At 39.4% G+C, this 21,286-nt stretch overlaps 2 protein-coding genes across 28 annotated transcripts in view; one reads left to right on the top strand and one right to left on the bottom strand.

Annotated features, from left to right (window-relative positions):
* LOC106629733 (uncharacterized) overlaps window positions 1-16,402 on the bottom strand; it is a 38,445-nt gene extending 22,043 nt beyond the window's left edge. For 3 of the 24 annotated variants that reach the window (XM_074532982.1, XM_074532981.1, XM_074532980.1), the window contains exons 1-2: window positions 15,730-16,402; window positions 12,181-12,257 (exon numbers count right to left, since the gene is read on the bottom strand). In XM_074532982.1, the coding sequence (XP_074389083.1) occupies window positions 12,241-12,257; window positions 15,730-16,402 (690 nt within the window). In that variant the 3' untranslated portion in view covers window positions 12,181-12,240. Of the gene's footprint in view, window positions 1-70; window positions 13,129-13,863; window positions 14,017-14,694 lie in introns of those variants that run through there. The other 21 variants (XM_074532974.1, XM_074532973.1, XM_074532967.1 and 18 more) reach the window with 19 other exon arrangements.
* Window positions 16,040-21,286, top strand: part of ERBIN (erbb2 interacting protein) — a 124,573-nt gene continuing 119,326 nt past the window's right edge. For 3 of the 4 annotated variants that reach the window (XM_026796921.2, XM_026796922.2, XM_026796920.2), the window contains exon 1: window positions 16,388-16,528. The gene's annotated coding sequence lies outside the window, so the exon portion shown is untranslated. Of the gene's footprint in view, window positions 16,088-16,387; window positions 16,529-21,286 lie in introns of those variants that run through there. The other variant, XM_074532951.1, reaches the window with a different exon arrangement.

Genomic DNA, 21,286 nt, shown 5'->3' on the forward strand with positions numbered 1-21,286 from the left:
TGGCCTAAACATGCCTTAATGTCACCTTCTTCTTTTACTATCATTTCACTTGTTAAATTCTTTTGCCTGGAAAATGCCACATGAACACTGGGGAGAAACACCTCAGTTATTTAAAAAATAAAAGTAATTTGAAGTGGAAGATTTTTAGAGCTGAACCCTTATGCCAGGACCAAATTTCATCAAGAATTCAATAAGATACTATTTTTAACTATCAAATTGAAATTAGTTAATATACATTTTTGAAACTACTAGCACATGGATATACCAGCAGTTTTTCCAATAAAGATTGTTTAGCAACTGAAGTTAACAAGCAACAGGGTAGGATTATTACAAATAAGGAGAACCCTAAAAACATATATTTACCATCTTAACTTTGCAAGACTTGCATCCTCCTGAGTATTTTAGAACAACAAAACTTCAGTGAAGCTCAGGGTTCCATGAACTCAACAAAGAATCTTACAGCCGCTTCATACCATATTAATTGAATATTTGAACTGCTCTGTTTATTTGATTTGCTGAGAATGCTAATTTTTTGTGCATTCCTTCCATAAGGTCTTTTTCTCCTCTAAAGTTACAAAATACATTAGTGACATGTGTAATATGGTTACAGTAGGTGATCCTGAGTGTTCATCATTGTCCTTTTCTGGATCTCTGTGGCCTCTGCAATTTTCTTCTGCATGGCTCAGTGTAGTATCATTGGTGGAGGCAGTGGTGGAAGCAATTTAATCCCACTTAGCAGTTGATCAAGGAGAAGAATGGTTTAGAAAGAAAAACAACTACCAGTGCTGAAAGACGGAGCAATGAAAGTAATGGTGATCTGTCTACCTTAGTGCTGCAGTCCTTCTTGAACTGAAGCTAGGAGAAGTAATAAACCATTGATACATATTTTTCCAGCAAATAAATACTAGAAATTATTTCTAATTAAATAATGAGCTTTCACTTTTTTAATGAAGCTGAAGGACCAAAACCACTATTGTATCTCTTTTAAATCTGCAATAATGCCACAACCTAAGAGTGCTATTTCTTAAGGCATTTTCTAAAAGTGATGCATGAATGAATACTGTACAGGCATCAGATTTGGAACAGAATTGAGGGTGTTTATTGTAATCATAAAACCTGCTTTCCTGTGTTCTAAAGTTTCTTTTTTTTAAATCAGCCAAGATATCAGATTACTTATAATTACAAAAAAACCCAACCAAACAAAGTCCCTACAAAGTCCCTACGAAACAAAAAACTCCTTACTTGTTCTGCTTGCTTTCTTCAGCTGACCAAAAAATGAATTTTTGTTCTTTTATTACCTAATCTGTATTAGCATAGATGATGTAGAACTGTATTTTAGCCAATGTGAAAGAATTGTCTTTGAATTTCTTAAGTAAAATATTGCTTAAATGGTAGATACATTCAAAAAAAAAATTTTACTGGACTAAATAGTACTGGATCTTGGGTAAAAAAATTAAAAACAAATTGAAGGGAATTAAGTAATGTCATGGTTTGACACTGGCCAAACACCAGGCATCCATGAGAGTTATTCGTTTACTTTCTCTGGCTACAGTTGGGCAGAGGATAGGGAAATAAAAATAAACAAGCGGCTCATGAGTTAAGGATTGGGAGAAAAACACTCTGAGGGCAAAACAGGTTCAAATTTAAAGGTATAAAGTATATTTATTATTAACAGAGAAAGAGGAGGATAATGAGAAGTAAAACAAGCCTTTAAAACACCCTTTTCCCCCCAGCCTCTCCCTTCTTCCCAGTGACAGTGGAGGGAGGCAGGACATGGGGATTTGGTTAGTTCATCACTGGAGATCACCTTCTGTTCACTCAGAAAGAGTCTTTTCTCTGCCATGCCGTGGGATCCCTCCCATAGGCAAACAGTCTTCCCAAAAACTGGCGTGCTGTGGGTCACTGGTGACCCACACTGGTGTGGTGCAGTCCTCTAAGGATAGGCTGCTCTGCTTTGAAAGCAAGGGCTCTCTGTCTCCACCTCTGGAAGCAGGGGCCCTCTCCCTCCATTCAGGTCTTCAACTGGATCACAGCGCCCCTCCGGCATTCACCTGCTTCAGCATGAGCACTCTTCCTACTTTTCCCTCATGCACTTCATGCATTACAGGGGAACAGCCTGTTTCACCATGGTTCTCACTTGCAGGGGAATCTTGGCTCCAGCGCCTGGAGCACCTCCTCCCGCTCCTGCTCCACTGACCTTGGTGCTGCCATGTTCTTTTCCCTCACATGTTCTCACCTCCTCTATCTAGAAGAAAAACTGCTGCTCATAGGTACCATTGCCAACAAGTTCCACAAATTCAGATTCCTGCAGGATCCCACAGCGCTGGGAAGTTGATCTCATCTAGGCTGGGTGCTGTTCACCGTGTTTGTGCCATCAGCCATGGGGCCAGGCCAGCACCACGTGAGCAGTGGTGGCTGCCGCGGGCGCTGTTTGACGCCTTGCCTCCTGCGGGTGCTGGAAGGGGAAGCTGCTGCTGCCCCTGCCCTCTCTGCTGCAGCACGGCTGGCCGGGGCAGGGGCAGCAAGGGGAAGCCATGGGCTGCACCAAGATGGCAGCGGCTGCAGCAGTGCATTGCCATGTGCTGCACTGGGGATGGTCCCCACCAGAGGCGCCTCGCCACACCTGGACAAAAGCTGCACCTGCACAGCTTTGATTTTCTTATGTTATCACAGACGTGTTACCAGCCTCTCTAACTGGGCCCATAGCACATCCATCCATTTATCTTCAAAGCCATCAGAGACTGGCTCCGCTGGACATGGTGGGATGTTCTGGCGGCTTCTCACAGAAGCCACCCCTGTAGCCCCACTTTGCCGCTACCAAAAAAATGAGGCTATGCCAAATCAACACAATTAATTAATTGCCTCTACTTCTTTTGTACATCAATTAGTGGCCCTAACATCTGAATGATTAGCCTGTATTTTACAGTCAAAATGCATGGCACAGAAGATCTCTTAGCAAATGTAATTACACTTTCACTATATTGTGCTTAGCTTTAATACACTGAAAAAGCACATTCCTTCGCTGTTGCAGTCTAAACAAAATCAATGCCTTGTGATCTAAAGCAGTGTCTTGTGATCGGATCAATTCTCAATAAGAGATCTAAGCAAGACTCTTTTTTCAACTGGTAATAGAATTTAGAGATTCTTATTCTTTATTGCATAGACACCTATTACAGTAATTCTTAACTTAGTTTGAGGTGCAAGTCAGCAGAAAATTCCCAGCACTAACAGGTGCTGCTCAGAGTCTCAGGATCCTCAGAAGCACTGTTTAAATGAGAAAACCCAACATACATTTTCTGAAAAAAAAAAAAAATCTTTATTATGGAAAATACAAGAAAAATAATTTAAATTTCACGCTGCATGTATAAACTTTAAGTTAATGTTATTTTAAGGCATGTTGATTTTGAGTTTTCTGGTTGAAGACTAATGTGATGTTCATACCAGGGCTTTTATTTTGCAACTGAAAACATTTTTGACTGAGATTTTGGAAAATATGAGCACCTTCTAATGATTTTACATTGGCCAGAGAATGGGCTACTCTATCACTTTTCCCATATGAAGCTATCTACATTAGAGAGTTAGTTATTTCTTAATGAATCTGCTATTTTTAGAACTACTTTCAAGAACATTTTTAAGAGAAAGAAATCTAGACTTACATTTAAAGTCTGCCCTCAATCTTTGTTCTGTTGTATTTGCTGCACTGGTAGCTTTTAAACTTCTGCCTTTGCCTCTCTTCCCCTGCACTGTCAAACTGCTGCAGAGCACTCACAATTTTCTATGATCGCTTGACATGTGTAAAACTGTCTTTCCCTTTCTGTAAAACAACATCTCGTACTGTAGATGAACAAAGCATTGACCTCACACAACAGTGTCATTAGAAATGCTGTATTTGTACTCAAACTAGTTCTCATTCTGTATCTGTATCTTTTGTCTGTCTTGTGTTGTTCGCTATGGGATATTCCATCTGGAAAATAATGGTATGTATTGCAGAAAATAAAAGGATGAGGACAGGTTATTTTTAAGTGGGGTTAAATCAAGCTTATTTTATCACTGCTGTGGTTAGGTTATGTTATGTTGTGTTGTGTTATGTTATGTTATGTTATGCTGTGCTATGCTAATGTTATGTTATGTTATGTTATGTTATGTTATGTTATGTTATGTTATGTTATGTTATGTTGTTATGTTATGTTACTGAAATCTACACAAAAATATCTGAGTGTGGAAGAGAGAAACAGCAAAGAATTTCTGTGAGTTATTACTCCCCAAACAGCATGAGGAATTAATTTTAACCTAGGTTTCTGTTACATAAATTGCCATCAATGGAAATGGGAAACTTAGAAGACAACTGTAAACTGTTCCATGTAATTTTTAACTGCCGTGTGACTTGTCCACTCTTTTAATATTTTTATCAGCAAAGTTTAACAAGTAGTGGTGAATGTCAAAGCAGAGAATTCATAAAAGATGGATTTTGCAGTGATGTTTTCTATATAGCAGCCTTCTTCAAAAAGATATTGTTCTTCAAAAATTGTCAGGTTCAATATATATGAAAACGTTCCCTAAAAACAAAAGAGACAAAAGAAACCACAAACAAACAAAACCCCAAAAAATACTGTATTTGTACAGTATTTTTTTCTTAAAACATCTAGTGAATAGACCTCTCTCTATATATAAAACACTTTCTCTGTTAAAATTTATGTGATTTAGTCAGCAAAGATCACATGAACTGAAACTCAATTTTTATGATTCAGAAGTCAGTAAAGGAAAATGAAAGAATTGTACAAAACATTCAAAATTACAAACATATACATATACTTACAAAATGTCTAATACTTCAGTTATATAAAAGGCTGCCAGTTACATGGAAAAAAATTTGTGTGCAATATGATTCATCTGGCTGCCTCAACATATTTAACACCTGACTAATTAATTTCAAGCATTAGAAAACAACTAAAATATATCTCAGTTTAATTTTTTAACCTGACCATTGGGTGAATAGTATATCTGAGTGCATCTCATTAAGTACAAGCAAAATATCCTTTATTAAGATGAACTGCATTTACTGTCCTGTTGTACTGACACAGTGGATTTTTCCTACCTGTGTGATGAGAATTGTCAAGTGGCATAAATTAGCAGAGTCTTAGGGCCTCCTTTGTAACTGTACTTTCTGTAACACATCCAGGTCATGCCAGAGGGAGCATTTAGGAATCTTACTTCCCCTAAAATAAATGGAATTAAATGCCAAAATACATTTACTGGCTCTAGGTTCTAGCCTTTTGTTCAAAAGTCTGTAATTAATTTCAGTCTTTAATCCTCAAGTGGCTGTAAACAACCACAAGGCTCTAGTAGAGCATTGTAAGGCCAAAAACAGAAAAGTACTGAAATAAAATTTAAATCCTTTGCCAGAAGTTCCAGAGACCTGATGTTATATATTTATTGATTTCATTAAGTGGAGTATGATGTCTGTGTAGGTCTGCAATTTTCTTTTTGGAATGGTGTGCTGGGCCAAAAGTGGTTATTTTATTACCTACCTCTTCTGTCCTCTCCTTATCCTTCCCTCCTCTTTGTCCTTCCACTTACTAGTCTCCCTCTTCTTCATAGTCACCTTCACCACAGACATAATAACTTTTCCCACTCCTTTGGTTGTCCTTACCTCATTTTCCATCAGACTATAATTTCTGCTCTTCAATAAAGTCCTAGGAGAAAAAAGCAAGTGACCCTGAAGAGAGAGACAGATGATGAAACAGCTGCAGAAGGGGTGGTGTGACAATTGCACTGTGGTGAGAAAGCATGGACATGGCAGCTTTATGCCTAACATGGTGTCCATCCCAATTGCATATCCCTGCTTATTCTGCAGAATGAGAATGCCCATGCTTTTCCAGACTTATATGACTATACTAGTTTTGAAAATTAGTTCTTCATTTCCTTTCTCAGCTCACCTGTTTTCCCAAGACTAAGAGCCCTGAATATCCTTCTGTTCTACTTGATAATATTTATTTTCATTTATATCCTTCATTTCTTCACAGTTGTACATTAACTTGAGAGTACATACTAACTGCTCACATCCATTTCCTCTGTAGTGACCAACAGGTATTACTTTTTAAGTATTATTCCTCATGTTTCTCCATGTCAGCAGCTTCTCCCTACACTGTAGCCTTCTTGGTAGAATCTGTACTTACATTTCTTTCCTAAAGGACCACTCCCACAGTTTTCAGAGTGCTGATTCTTCCATTACAACCCCTAACATCTACATCTCTAGAAGCCTATATGCACAGGCAGCATAACTGAAATTTGCCAGGACTTTAATCTGCTTCACACACAAGAAAATAAAACAACTATTGGGACACCTGCATGATATTTGGATGTGGTAAAACTGGCCTCTTCACTCATTCCACAGCGGTCTGCTGTGACTGAGTGATTTGTTCCCGGAGACCACAACACCTCTGTTTATCACTCTGCTTTTCACCGTTCAAAGGCTGGTCGTTCCCTGAATGACAGCTGAACTACTTCATTCAGCTCCAGGAAGGTCTTTAGTATTCATTAGCAGCTAATCAATCTCCTTTTTACTGCAGTCCCCTAAATAGGAAAGAGAATGCAGCACTGATGCAGCACTGGCTCTGGGTGATTTCCCTCTTCATGCAATCATTGTGGAAAGAAAGGATTCATAGGACATTTTCTATATGTAGTTGAACAGAAGCAGTCTAATCTCTAGAAGCACAGTCACTGCTTTTAATGTTGGAATAAGGGACAAGACAGCTATACAATAATAATTTTGGCATCTTAAATTCAGTTTTTATTCCCCTAAGAAATGCTCTTTTTGCAGTGAAGCTTGGTTATTTATAATTTCAGTAGCTAACAGTGAAGAAGAGGCTCATGCCTCTTCTTTCATTGGTGAGGAATGATGGCAGAGATCTTTGAGATGTTTGCTGCACTACTGAGATTTTTCAGGACTTTTCCCTTCTAAGATCAAGCAGTTGAGAAGGAGGGGTGGAAGGAGAAAATGTGTATTGTGGGGGAGGAGAGCAAGGGAAAGAAAGAAGTGTTTTCCACTGAATATCTGAGAGCGACTATTGCATTTGCTGAGAATGATTATTTTTAACTAGCTCTTGAAACTTCTAGGATGGTCCCTGTTTGGAATGCACAAATGAAGGAAACTGAGCAGTTAGGGAAAGGAGATCTGCAGACTGCAGCTGGTTGTTAGGAGCAGAGGAGTTTTAAGTGCCTACAAGTAACACTGCAAGTCATATTCCCTCAGTTGCTGCCTCTTCCATAGCTTTTCACACTAATGGCATATTAACCAGGCAAAACAAGGAGATTTACTGGCTGATGTTCCCTTCTCAGTATTGCCAGCACAAGTAGTCCATAAAATGGGCAAATTGAACACTTGCTCTGTTGCTCTTTGCATGTATCCAGCCAAGACATTTAGGCACTCAGACAAAATGGTCCTGGATTTTATCTGAGCCTTGTTGACATGTCACATCACGTATCACCCTTGGAGTCCTCGCTGTGTACACTGGCATCAGCACTGCCTACAGCAAACTGACTTTGGTACGTCTTTCCATGACAAAACCAGCCAGGCTTCTCCTAATGTATGCAGCTAAATGAAGGATTGCTGGTAATCTATTTTTGTTCTTGGAAGTAGATTATGATTTTATTTGGCACGGCAATAGAAGAGCAGGGCAAGTGCTGTGAGCTGCCTATGGCAGCCAGACACTGTGGTCTTCAAGGTCTAAGGTCCTTCCACTGTATGAGGAGGCTGTTCATTGTGAGGGTCTGTAAGTGCCCTCTGAAACTCTTGATGTGATTTCTGCTGAACAAGGAGATCAAAATGTCTTGCTGTGCTGTATTATGAGCCTGTAAGGTTGTAATGAGGGAGTGAAGTTCGGGGACAAGTAGGGCCTTTCTTAAGTTTCCTAATCATTCCAGCATATTCTCAGCTTAGGAAAGGCAGGAAGGCAGTAGCTCAGGAAAACATGCATGCCTCATTTAATAAGCTCCGGATGGGTAGGTAGACTTTACCTTATCTCAACAGTGAGTACATACTAAAACTGTATCACATGGAATTAAGGTGTTTCAATGTACACATCGTTAGTGTACTTTTCTGATTCAGTGTAAACAAGCCCTTAGGTAATGGATCTGGAGACAGATGTAGGATCTTATTTCGATTAGCAATATTAGTAAAGGCAATAAGCTTGTTTCTATGAAAAATATCTCTGCATTTGAAAAAGCAGATCCTCATATTTAAAATCTCTGTGACAGTAGCATGTATGTTAAATTACCTGACTTTCTGGCACATTACTTGCTTTTCCTGGACATATGTGTGATTCACATAGCTTTTGTGTCTATATATTTTCACTGACATTTATCACCTTAAAATGAAAGAGGAATTAAATCTATGTCATAAGCATTTCACACTGTAAGGATGAATGATTGCACTTTCATATTTGTGCACATACGTATGCATATACATATGTGTATATATGTACATGAGACACTGATTTATATACATATATGTCTCATATAATATTTCAGATTTAGGCTTTCCTGGATCAATTGTGTGTGTGTGTGTGTATGCATGGGTATACACAAAACCCTTACTTGTTTTATGATTGTATTAACACATAAAGACATGGCTGAACTAGAGGCAAAATAGTTTATATAGTAAAAATAGATATGTGATGGAAAAGAACACAACCACACCCTGGCAATTTCCCATTTCTTCAAAGTATGACAAGAAGATATCTGCATAGTTCTAAAATGCTGTACAGCCCGACAAGAACAGTGCCATTAACATTTGAATGTCATAAAAAGCAGTTTATGAATATTCACATCTTAGAGGATTTCTCTCCCAAAGGTCTCTTGGTTGTGCAGGGGCTTAATTCAAGATGGTTTCTGTCAAAGATAAAGAACTTGAAACCGGAACAATTGTTTTTCTCATTTAATACAATTTTGACACATCTAAATGGGTGGTTTTCAGACGAAGGTGCCTACTCCTCATAAAGAACTGTGGAAATCATAGGAGAGAGCAACCAAAGCTTGAAAATGTTTTAAAAGGTATCCCTCATACGGGTAATGGCATCATGTCATTGACTACTCATGAGAAAGTATATTAAAAGACTGTGCCACTAAACCTTACCTAAACTTCTCCGCAGGTTTTCATTGCTAAATTAAGAATTCATTGCCTTTTGTGTAGTAGAAATGACCATCGCCTTTCTATATTACATGGCTGGCAAAAAGTGACAATACAAAGTACCTTGCCGAGGAATCCCCAAGTCAACAAACTTCAGAAAATTAGCCAATACACGAGATGCACTAGGAAAAAAGTCTCAGAACTGCCTTGCAAGGAGCAGGCCTTGCATTTGAATTAACCTCCCAAATAACACCTATCAATCTAAGAATGCAAAATGGAAGACCTCATTGATAAAATATTCCTGTCTATTGCATAATACTCAATGCTGATGTATATGTACAAAAATCCTTTAGATAATTACAGCATTAACACTTCCTTGAAGACTTTTTTCCCATATCTGTTTTTAAACAACAGGTCCAGAGTTAAACTTACAATCCAAAGCAGACCTCCCCTGTACTAACTAACACTCATTAGAATTAAACCTTGCTGACACAGCCTAAATAAACTTCATGAATACTGACAAATTTAACGTGATTGATATCAGTGATCAACAGAATTAATGGAAATTAATTATTTTGGGTTTTCTTCGTACTCTTTAAAATGTGATATATTACACCAAGTATGACACATTCTCATGAGAATTACATGCATAGAACTCATCAATTGTTATTCACTACAGTGATCTGGCACAGATAAAACACAGCAAAGGGTAGAAGAATAATTATTTCATTAAAAAAATAATCCATCTCTTGCACAGATCAGGTACCGACAAGGAACCTCCAAGTCATGTTTAAAAAATAATCCTGGGAACTACATTCTTCATGGAGAGAGTAGCAACCTTATTTTTAAAGCTGACGGTTCTTGCTGATTCATCCTCTGTACATTCATGTTAACAGCTGTTTTCCCCCCAGTGGTTTAATTGATTAAAATAATTTTATATCCTAAACCCAATTCATCCCACTTGTATTTAGTTTGGGTTTTCCTCCTTCTTGGTTCTCATTAATAATGTCACTCAAGTCAAAACATTTTTCTCCATTCCTAACAGTTGATCTAATTAAAGGTATCACTTTTTCTACAAACTTTGTCTAAATTTAGATCCCACAGTGTCAAAATTCATTGAAGGTCTGTCTCACCTGAGCTGAGTGCAGGTTTAATCTGAATGTATGCTGTTTTATCATAGCAGTTAGAGATATGCTCTTGGAAATGGGTTAAGTCGATGCTGTCATGATACTCAGATGTATATTCTGCCACATTGCTGATAGCATCAGAAGCTATACATTTTCACTTTAGTTTAAGAAAGTAAAATATTTTAAATATTTTTTCTAAAAATAGAAATAATTACACCTCTAGTACTTTCTCAAAGTACTTGGTAAAGCCAAGCTCTCTGTTGAGCACTTTTGCTTGCTTGTAGGAATGGAAATGAGTTAATAGAGAATGTTTTCACTTTTGCAGCCTAGAAAGTGACTATTTCCTTACTGATGGGGAATAATGCTCTAGAATATACCTGCCATGTAAAAATGTATAAAAACATCCTTTGATGGAGGAAAACAGGAGATGAAACCTCTGAGTTAAAACATAAAAAATTTATTGTTTATGTCTACCAGGTCTTAGAACATAGGACAGATATAACTGAAAAAAATACCTATTTGAGATTTTAAAAAATACTCTGAAACCATTTTTATCAAAGGAAAATTAAAAAATATCTATAATGTTTCTATAAGTTTTTTAGTGATACTAGTGATATTAAAGTGCAATTTTTAATATTTTGTTTGTTCAAAGGGAAAGGGATATTTGTATAATATTTGTAAAAGGAGAACATTTTAGCACTTAGAACTATATAATTCCTATTGATTGTGTGAGGAGGAAAAAGGCAAAACGTAGAAAAGAGGAACTGAAGACTTCATAAAGAAGAAAAATGGGCAAGACAAAATTATTCTTTTTTAATTGAACTTAAAATTGAATTTCATATGCAATGAAAGAAATATGCATTTGCTCTAACAGATTCTGAAAAAAGTAATTCTTTTTCCCAAAATGAAAAATCTTTTGTCATGGACCATATTTTGCAGATGGAAGACAAAAGGATTTTTTAAACTCTCCTAAAAATGGTCCATGGTGGCTTTTCTAGAAATCAAAAACTCTTTCCCTAAAGTACAGTCTGTCAGTTTAGAGATAGAATAGTTCATCTCACTGGTCTGTTTGCACGTCCTTCTTTCAAAAGGATTTACCTTGTGATTCCAAATATGGTAGTCCATAAAAAATTCAGTTTGAAATATCATTGAACCAACATTGAAGCCAAGAATTCACACATTGTTAGCATTTACTTTTACATTACTGACATTATTCACAGAAAAACACATAGGAAACGTAAAAAATTTATGTGTGCACACACACAACATTGTGCTAAAGACTAAGAGATTTGTATTGTCAGCATTAGCACCTTCTAAGAAAAATTAATTGTCAAAATAGAGGTAAGCCATACAATGTAAAATGATGCAATTCATCCTACAATTAGAGAAATCTGGTTTTATTTAACGTTTGTGTGATGATGGGTCCTACAGAACTAGCATAATTGATTTTCCATATAAGAGTATTCCCAGATCTGATTAGACGTTGGTACAGCATTCTTTAAGATTTCTATTTGGACACAAACAATCTTAACAGCATTAATTGCTACGCTTCTAGGATACAAGAACTTAGCAAAGGCAGTCCAAAACTACCATTGGGGCATAGGCAATGTACTGAGCACATGGCTTATTTTAGGCAACTTCGCAGTTAGCTTTTTCTGCCAACTTCGTGTGTAACTCTTTGTCTTAAACTAGTCAGCAAAGGATTTTTGGTTATGATCTACAGATGTCAGTGTTCTCACATAGTCTGGCTTCATTTTCATTCCTTTCTCTTTGTTTTCACCAGAACAAGATTTATGTGGTGGTATCAGCTGTCAAAACAGACCCTTAGGCTAAGACGCTGCAGTATAGCTTAAAATCAGTGTTAAGGAGACTGTCCAGGAGCAAAGCAGTCCAAATCAGGAAAGGGTAAAAGAACCTTGACATCACCTTTTTGTCTTTCCTCCTCCATATGAAATGCTCCTCCATGTCCCAAGTGTTCTTCAGAATTCACCAGCTCTCCCATGCTAACCAAGGAAGATAAATACAAGGAAAAAGTTACAATATAATGGTTTAAAATAACTCTAAAACATTCCTAACCATGTCTAGAACACAGAATATAAAAAATAGGTTCTGGTGTTACCAAGGTTTTCTCTTGGTACTTGCATTATAATTCATCACTTTCATTTTACTATTTGAGAAACAAAGAAATCAAATGCAGAGAAAATTTATTAGTATTTAGCCAGTGTATATTTGGGATTGTACTGAATAGAAGTTGTTTACTGAGTTTATCTTCAAATATGGTAGATACTTATGATGCATTTAGAAGTTATAGCAACACACTTCTAAAACTTAATTGCCACTGAATTATGACAGTTTTGTGTTAATTTCACCAGTATAAGCTCATCCAGATGTCAACCACATAAATTCAGAAAATGCTACAGTAAGATATTTGGCAAATTTAAATTATGGGATACTTAAAATAAACTTCAATATGTACTTGTTAGAGAAAAAATTAATAATTGCCTCTTTGTGTCTTTCAGGTGGTTATTACTTCCACTAATTATTATTTAATATTTGTATTGCAATCACGCCCAGCAGTTCCACTTCAAATCAATTTGAAATCCACCATTCAAGTCTCTACCTGAGCATTTAATAAACAGAAGTGTTTACCCCAGAGGCCTTTCAATCTATTTCCTGGAAAAGTGGAAACATGCAATCAAAATGAACAAGAGCAGTAAGAATAGGCAAAAGCAGCAATTAAACCCTGTCACTCAGAAGAAACTATGTAGTAATTGTCCAGACCACTTAACTCCTGAGAGACAAACACACAGGTGGCTGTTTCACCAAATGTTCTTTTGATTCAGGTGCATATTGTTGCAGTATTTACCAGTGTTCCTGTTCAAATATGAAAATAGAAATTAAAATGAGAGGAGTTTTGGCTTGATGTCCAGCATTAAAATGTGTATAAAGGATTTGTTTAAATGTTCAGTGGAATCAGATGCATAGTCTTACTTGAAAGACTCATTATGTAACTCTGTATTTTGTCCTTTGTGCACCTAATCTGTAATTATTTGGTAACTGGGATACCATCTCTGGGAATTAATATTGCTGGGGAGTCTGTTAGAGCTGTAATCTAAATACTGTCTTGATATTTATAGCGCATTTAGATCCCTAGGATAACTCCTCGTATTTTCTTAATTTGTAACAAGATAGTTATATCTTGTCTGTGCACAATGCCTTCAGTAGTTATGCTCCAACTAGCTGTAGTTTCAGCAGACTTTGGATAGGCTTTTACTGTGATAGCTAAAATTGTAACTGAAACAGCATCTTACATTGCAACTAATGTTAACAACTATGGGAGATTCACCATCTGAGCAACAGTAGCTATAATATATATACTATATACTACTTCTCACACCCATCTATTACTTTGCTGCATTAATAAATGTATTGGGAAATTTGCAGTATACATTTCCAAAAAATATTTTCACATTAAAAAGTTGTGATAATTCACATAGGAAAGTGCTGTGAAGATTTGATGATGGAGGGCATCAGTTGTAGAGAGCTAATCACATTAATTATGATATGTTATGTGGTTTATGACACGAATGATGAATCATTTGCAAGAGATTAAAAAAAAAAATAGTAATTTTATTATAGACACAGTGTAGGGCACCGATGCAGGGCACTGTAGTGAGAAATTCTAAAGCTGTTGTCAGTGGGGGTAAAGTTCTCTTGCTTGGCCTTAGTCCAAAGCTGACTCATTTGAAGAAAATGGCTTTTCTGAACAAGAAGAAATAGAAGCGTCTTAAAGTTTTGGGCAATATCTATATATAGACATACAATTCTCTTTTTTATAAACTCTGATGACTACATTTGATGTCGTTTAATTATTTAAATTTAGACAGAGATGTAGTCCCCAAAGTAGGGCTGAATGCTCTGCGAAGACAGACAAGTAAGTAAAGAAACAGTAAGTGAATATTATTATCCTAGTAGAAACACATGCTTCTTTTTTGTATCGGGATACAAGCTGGATATTTGAACATACAATTCCCAAATACAGGCAAGAGGTTTAAAATTAATAACATTATTGTTAAACACAGTGGACTTTTATAAAAATTTGATCATCTCTATGCTTTGTTGAGAAAGATTAAACCCTTCATGCAAACCCTATAAGAAAATAGATAAAGCAAGTAATGATCCTCAATAGGAAGCATCAATGTGAGTTACTGTCAAGGACTGGTAGGGGTTTCAAGGACTTTTCCCATCTAGTTGTACGTTAAAATCAGGGACAGGTCAATAGTAACATGACACCATTTTACCTTACTGTTCAATGGCACTTCTTAGCATTTTGCCAATTTCTCAGTAAACAGATTATCATCATAAAACACTGTTCCACCTTAGTTGGTGGCAGTCCCAGTAGAGTAGCCAGGGATTAAATTAGCGTGAAAGCAAAACTACCTCTGTCCTTAGATATGGTCTCTGCTGAGCACAATTAAGGAGCATAAGGTGAGCAGCATGTACAATTCCACCCTGCTGTCAGCTTCATGTGCTGTGTTATGGCTGAGCAGAACTCCAGGCTCCAGGACTGTTAAAATGGCATATTGCATACACAACAGGTTATCAAATACCCATTTCAAACAATCCAGGAAATTAAACAGAAACTCACTGTTTCTGTTTGGATCATAACTGTACTACTGCAATCCAAACCCAACCGATACCAAAGCCGTGTGACCTATGCACTGTCGGTTTTTCAAGCATGTATTTGTACATGACTCTGTCAGTCAACACGCATTTTCAGTACCATTGTATTGTACTGACAGTGTTGAAATACTTGGAAGAGAAAGTACAGCAGTGTTCCAGGGTTTACGTGAAACATTGTGACAATATGTGCGTCAGTATTTTAATTGTTGTTGCTTGCATCCAAGTTTAACGTAGCACACCCAAACACCAAAGCGTGGGTGGAGGCTGTCAGTTTTTCCCTTGGGTGTGCTCGTTCCCTCAGACCCTTGGTAGCTCCGAATCAGGCAGCACAGGGTGCGGGAGCAGGGGTGGGATGGCCACGAAGGCGCAAAGGCAGAGCCTGACAGCGTGAGCCGGCGCCTCAGCGCTTTCCACAGAGGGTGCGCAACCATTAAATAACGAAGCTGAGCTGTTAACGAGGAAACTTCTCTCATTCAGGACTGAATTTGCCCGTACCTTGCCTGCAGAAGACAAACTAGGACAGGCCCCACGCCGGGCAGCAGCGGGAGGAGCCATTCCGCGGCGGCGAGACACAGCCCCCGCCCGGCGCCGCTCCCGCCTCCCGCCGGCCCGCGCCCGCCCCAGCCCCGCGCTGGCGCCCCCCGCCCCGCCTCGCCCTGCCCCTGCACAGCCCGCCCCCGCCGGGCCCCATTGGCGGCCTCGCCCGTCCCTCACGGCTTTCCCCCAGCTCGGCCCCCCGCCCGGCGCTGTCCGCCCGTCCCTCCTCCCACCCGGCCAGCCTGCCGCGCCTGCCTGCTCCTGCCGCTGCTGCTCCCGCTCCCGCCTGCCTGCCTCCCTCCGCCTCCGCGAGGTCTCGGCCCGGGCTCTGCTCCCGCTCCGCCCCCCGTGCCGCTGCAGTGCCTCCCCCGTCTGGCCAGCGGTGCGCGGCGCCGGCAGCAGCAGGGGCGCGGCGGCTTCGCCCGCGGCCACCTCCCCTTCCCCCCACCGCGTGTTTGCCCGCGACGTTCATTCCCCCCTTCCCACAGCTCCGCCGCCTCCCCCGGCCCCCCGCTGCCGAGGCCGGGGAGGGGGGCGGGAGGCTGAAGCCGGGGGAGAAGGGGGAAGTGTGCGAGAGGAGGCGGGGAGCGAGGGCGGCGGCGGCGGCGGGCAGGTGAGGCAGGCGGCCATCCCGCTTCCCTTCTGCCCTCGGCGGTGGCGGCCGCGCTCGGGCGGCGCGACCCCGGTTGCGCAGCCGGGGGGCATCGGCGGCGCCCATCGCGCCGGGGGGGCGGGCAGGCCCAGGCCAGGCCGGGCCGGGCCGCGCTGGGTGTCGGGGGGCGCTGCGGTGCCGCCGCCGGGCGGGGCCGGCGCGACGTGGGGCCGGCCGCGGGGCAGAGCTCGGCGGGGGCCGGGAGGAGCCCGGCTGCTCTGGTGCCCTCTCCCCGTGCGCACGAACTCCCTCGTCCTCAGCTAAAGCTGCTAACATTCCTTCTCCTCCTCTCCCCGTTCTCTGGCCTCTCCCTCCCTGAAGAAGAAAACTCGATTGGATTTAACTTGGGGTCGGAAGAAACTCCTGCCTGCTGGATCTGGTTTAGACGCCCCGACAGCTAAGGTAAATAGGGAAGGCTTGGGATCAGCAGCAGCAGCAAAAACAACAGAAAAATCCTTCCTCTGGGAAGGGGGTGGAGAAAAAGCAAGGAGTTCAGGCTTCGTTTTATATCCTGTTTTTGGCCTTTATATTTTGTCTCTGTTTTCCGCCTTGGCCTGCACAGTTTAACTGCTCATTGTATTTCTCCCCGTCTCCCCTGTGAACCGAGGCGCTGGTTTCATGGAGGCAGGGAAAGAGTCTGTGAGACCGAAAGTTTTTAATCTCATCGGACACAGAAGTTTCTTTGTTCGGTCCGAGAAGGCACTGAGCTGAAGCTGCTCGACTGCGTAACTGCTTCTTTAGCTCCCTCCCTTCCAAAACGTTTGGTAACCCTGCAAGTACAATTAACTTATCGAGAAATGAGAAAGTCATAAAGGAGGCAATATATTTTATTTAATCGCAAGCTCTTGAGGCTTCATGCTTAGGTCTGCCTTGTTTTCTGGAATATCAGTTAGTGTCTGGCCGGACTTCTTCAGGATTGCTCTTAAGTTTCTTTATAAAAATAAGTCCTCCTGGTCATCTGTAAATGTCGTAGTTTTTCCACCTCCGATTGCTGCAGTCACCCGTCTTCTTCCCCTTTACCCTCTCTGTTCTCAAAGCGGCGAAGTGGACTACTTGTTTTTCAGCTTGCATAGCAGAGGTCTGTCCTGCATTTTGATCCTGGCAAAGTTCATCTTAAGAACCTTCATTTAAAACAAAATACAGAGCAAAACCAAAGCAGATAGGTAGTTATCTGACTTTTTAAAGTGCGTGCAATTGAAGCTGTTAATGTAGCCTTGTTTGGTTTTGGTGACCACTTTCCCCTTTCTAATTTTTGAAAGAACTCCTTTTCGAAGCTGCTGAAGGGCAAATTAAATGCGAAGTTTTAGCGTAGGATTTTATACCTCTAGCGCTTGTTACACCAACTAGATGGAAGTTTACTTCTCATGCACCAAAGAGACAATTATAGGTTAGTTCTTTTGTGAAGGCAAGGAGTTTCTCATGTTGTGAATGTTTAGAACGAGGTAGAAACCATAGCTCTGGAATGTTTGTTCCTGTTTGTGAAACTCACAAGCAACATGTTGGTCAGAGAGGATGTGTATGCTTCAGTCTTGCCAATGTGTGACATGTATTGGTATTTGGGAGTCTTGGACAAAGTAATTTCTGTGCAAAATGTTTAACACTCCTACATAGGTAGATCTTTAACATCGTGGAGTAATTTAGTGATTTAAGAAAAAATAATCCAACTTGATCTGTTTGATATACTGTAAGGAAAAATGTTAACATATAAATGTGTAAAAGAGGTTCAGTGGCTGATAACAAATAAATTGCAATTTATAGACTTATCTTTCCAGGCAGCAGTAAGGGTTATTCTTAGGCATCAGAAAGATCTGGACAAAATAAATGGCAGTGAACTTTGCTTTCCTTATGTGGCTGATGCTTGGCAGAAAGTCTGAATAGAGTAATCCTTATACAAAGAACCATCCCTTTCCAGAGCAATGTTTCAGTCCCAATAATGACTTGAGATTCTTGAGGGGAGGGTGAGGAGTTGTAGCTGTGCATGACAAATTTAGTTGTAAACCAGTATGTTCATAATCAAGGCAATTTTGTTTCTTTTCAGGCCTTTTGTGTCTCTCATGATGCACTTGATATTTTTCAATGCCATGTAGAAGAATAGTTCCTTGTAGTGGAGGCACAACTTTTTACGCTAGTGTTTTGTCACCATGGTAGCTATGGATGAGGTCCTTTTTTAATGATGAAAGTGTAATTCAGTACTGCTTACAGCTCATGGTTATATCATTGAATGCCATTATGTCATTAACACCGTTTGGGAGTAACATGAAGGGATGTGTTTTTTCTTCAGATCAACATCACAACTAAAAATCAGTCTGACATTGGTATTTTTATTATGAACAAAATTATTTAACATTACACATGGTAGCTCATGTGCTTGAAACAGCACTTTCATAGCTGTGTGTTGATGGCTTGGGGAAACGTTCTTTTTACCTGGTTCTTATTCATGAATTAAATTAAGCTTGAGTAAACATCGCTAATTTTAAGAAGGTATGCTTGCAATCAAAGAGGGAGAAGTTGCAGTATATAGCATACTATGGAATGTGATTATAATTAAGATGATTATTATATTAGTAAAATATGAATATATCTGTCTTATGCATAAGCTGCATAGTAGACAATGCTTAGTGTAAACACAGAGCTCTGTGGGGTATCAATTTGCACCTCGTGTTCATATAGAATTGATAAAGGGTCTCTGTGGAGAAAATACTGAGGATAGTTTCTTAGTGTATTGAGTTGGTGGTCTCAGAAAACTGTTACGATTTGTTCTCGGTGGAATTTGTTGAGAGTCTTTAGTCCCAGTCATTAAGAGCCATGCTTGGAAGATCAAAGCTAAGGAAAGGCTTGCACATGTGTAACATACATTATACCTCACATGTTAGCAGTAGGTCCTAGAAATAGAAGGGGATGGGAGTAAATTCGTCAACTGGGCTTTCGGTAGGGCTGTAATGAATCACTGTCTGTCTGCTCTGCGTTCTTGTTTTGTTTTTGTCCTTCCTGCTCCTAAGCAAAAAGGAAAACCCTTTTGGGAAAATGTTATGTAAAGATCAAATAGTTAGTATGTCATATCTTCCGCAGTTTCTCCCTATAGAATAACCTGATATACTGAAGAAGTGCCTGACATTTAATCCACGTAGAGGAATTAGAAGTCTAACCTTTTCCAAATGAGTTACTAGTGAAGTTGGCGGAAGAGTTACTCATACGGACATCAGAATAGTAGACAGTATTCCTGTGTGAGTGTGCAAATGTTTGTGGTGACATTTGAAATAGAATAATTAAGAAGATCATCTAGAAAATGAAGATTTCTAAACATTGCTCTTTTACCTTGTCAGTTTTTGAGTAAGTTCAACAGTGTGTCAAAAGACACTTTTCGTATCAGAATGAAAACATTTGAAGATAGCTTAAGTAGTAAATAGTCTGTATTTAACCATTGGTAATGGGTCTTTTTAAACGATTTTTTTAGCTGTGGAAAGGTTACTTCACTGAAATACAGCTTTCACATTAAACTAAAAATGCAGTGTTTGGATGTTTGAGTTAAATCTTAAAAATGTAAGGTTTCAAAATAAGGATGCTGATTAGGAGAGATTTATTGTATCTCCCATCTAATTAAAATGGAAAGAATTGTTATGCTGGAATCAATAGATTTTTTCTTGTATAGTAATCTCAGCATAATTAGGCTTTTTCTGCTGGCTTGCCTTCATTGTTGCCAGATGAAAAATTGTTTGCACCTGGTGGGCTAATGCAATGCTTATTCTTCAAAAACCACTGGCCTATGGAACCGCACAACACATTCTTTAGGAAGAACTGGAAAACAACCAACCCAGTTGTGCCAACTTTTACCAATTCTCAATCAGTCAGCTATGACTTTGGCATTGCTGACCACCAGGGACCACCAAAGAGACTCCCAGGACAGAAAGACACACGTGGAAAGGGGAGGGAAAATATGTTAATGATTTTGGGGAAATGGTTATCATATGTACGTTTATTCCAGGAAATCAACGAATATGTATGTAAAATATAGTATATAAGCAGGAGGTTTTTCTCAGCATGCATGGTATTTTGGAGGAGATATCCTCTTGTGCATCCAGCTACGTAAAGAATGCCTGCTTCTTAATACTGCCTTGGTGGTAAGGAGTTTCTTATTTTTACTAATTTTTGGTAATAGTTTTGATGACCCAGATGGGACCTAGTATTGAATTTCAGTGGATACAAAGGAATATCATCAAAGTCAGCTTTTTTTGAGGTACTTGTTTCTCTGATGCTTGAATTTCAGTATAGGTGTTTGAGTTATTACTCTTTGTACTTTCTGTAAAGGGGATTCAGAAGCATGATATTTCAACACTGGGCTGCAATTCCACCTTCAAAAATACATTGTACCTTCTCATAATTGAGAAATAAAACTGACCAAACCTCTTCCTTTGGTCTAAATGAAATCAAACTGAAGTGTACTTATGTTGGAGAACACCAGCATTGCAGCTGTCCTGCCTAGGGTAAAAAGTTAGAGTTTAAAAGTGCAAGTTTAAGTTAAAAAGTAGATTAGCTTTTTTTCCTGTTCTTGGAAGGAATTTGTAGATACTTGACACTAAGTGATCACGTAGGAACAAACAGTGATGGTTAAGCAGAGTCTGAGGGCAATCTGAACAATCTTGGCTGCTGTGGAGATCCTGGCAGTTGTAATAATGTCATAAGGTAACTGAGCCTCATAAGCTAAATTTTATTAGGTAAGATGGCTTGTATAGGTTGGAATGTAATTGTCTTGCTGTGAATTTCTAATGCTCAAGGGCTACTTCTTGTGTCAGTTGTCTGCAGCCAGCTTTAGGAATGAAAAAAAGCTCAGAGATGGTTTGAAGTATTAGTAAAAGTCACAAATACTTGAAGTGAAACACTTATAATTTAGGTATTAATTTGGAGTGGGTGATATTTTCCTGCAAAGTGGCCAGGGCTCTATTTTCCTTGCTCCAATCCCAATAAATAAATAAATTCAAAATATTTGCAGTTCTGGTATTGCATTAAAGATAGATGCAGAAGGACAGTATTGTTTGTTTGAAGTAATGTGCTTTGAGTTTTACTGCTGTGTTTAGAGTCTTCTCACCAGTTTTCAGCTTTCAGTTGGCATGAGTAGTTCCTGTAGCAACTGCATAAGGGGTTCCATCTCCGCAGACAATTATG

This window comes from Zonotrichia albicollis, chromosome Z (genome assembly GCF_047830755.1).
Source record: "Zonotrichia albicollis isolate bZonAlb1 chromosome Z, bZonAlb1.hap1, whole genome shotgun sequence".
Taxonomy (NCBI): domain Eukaryota; kingdom Metazoa; phylum Chordata; class Aves; order Passeriformes; family Passerellidae; genus Zonotrichia; species Zonotrichia albicollis.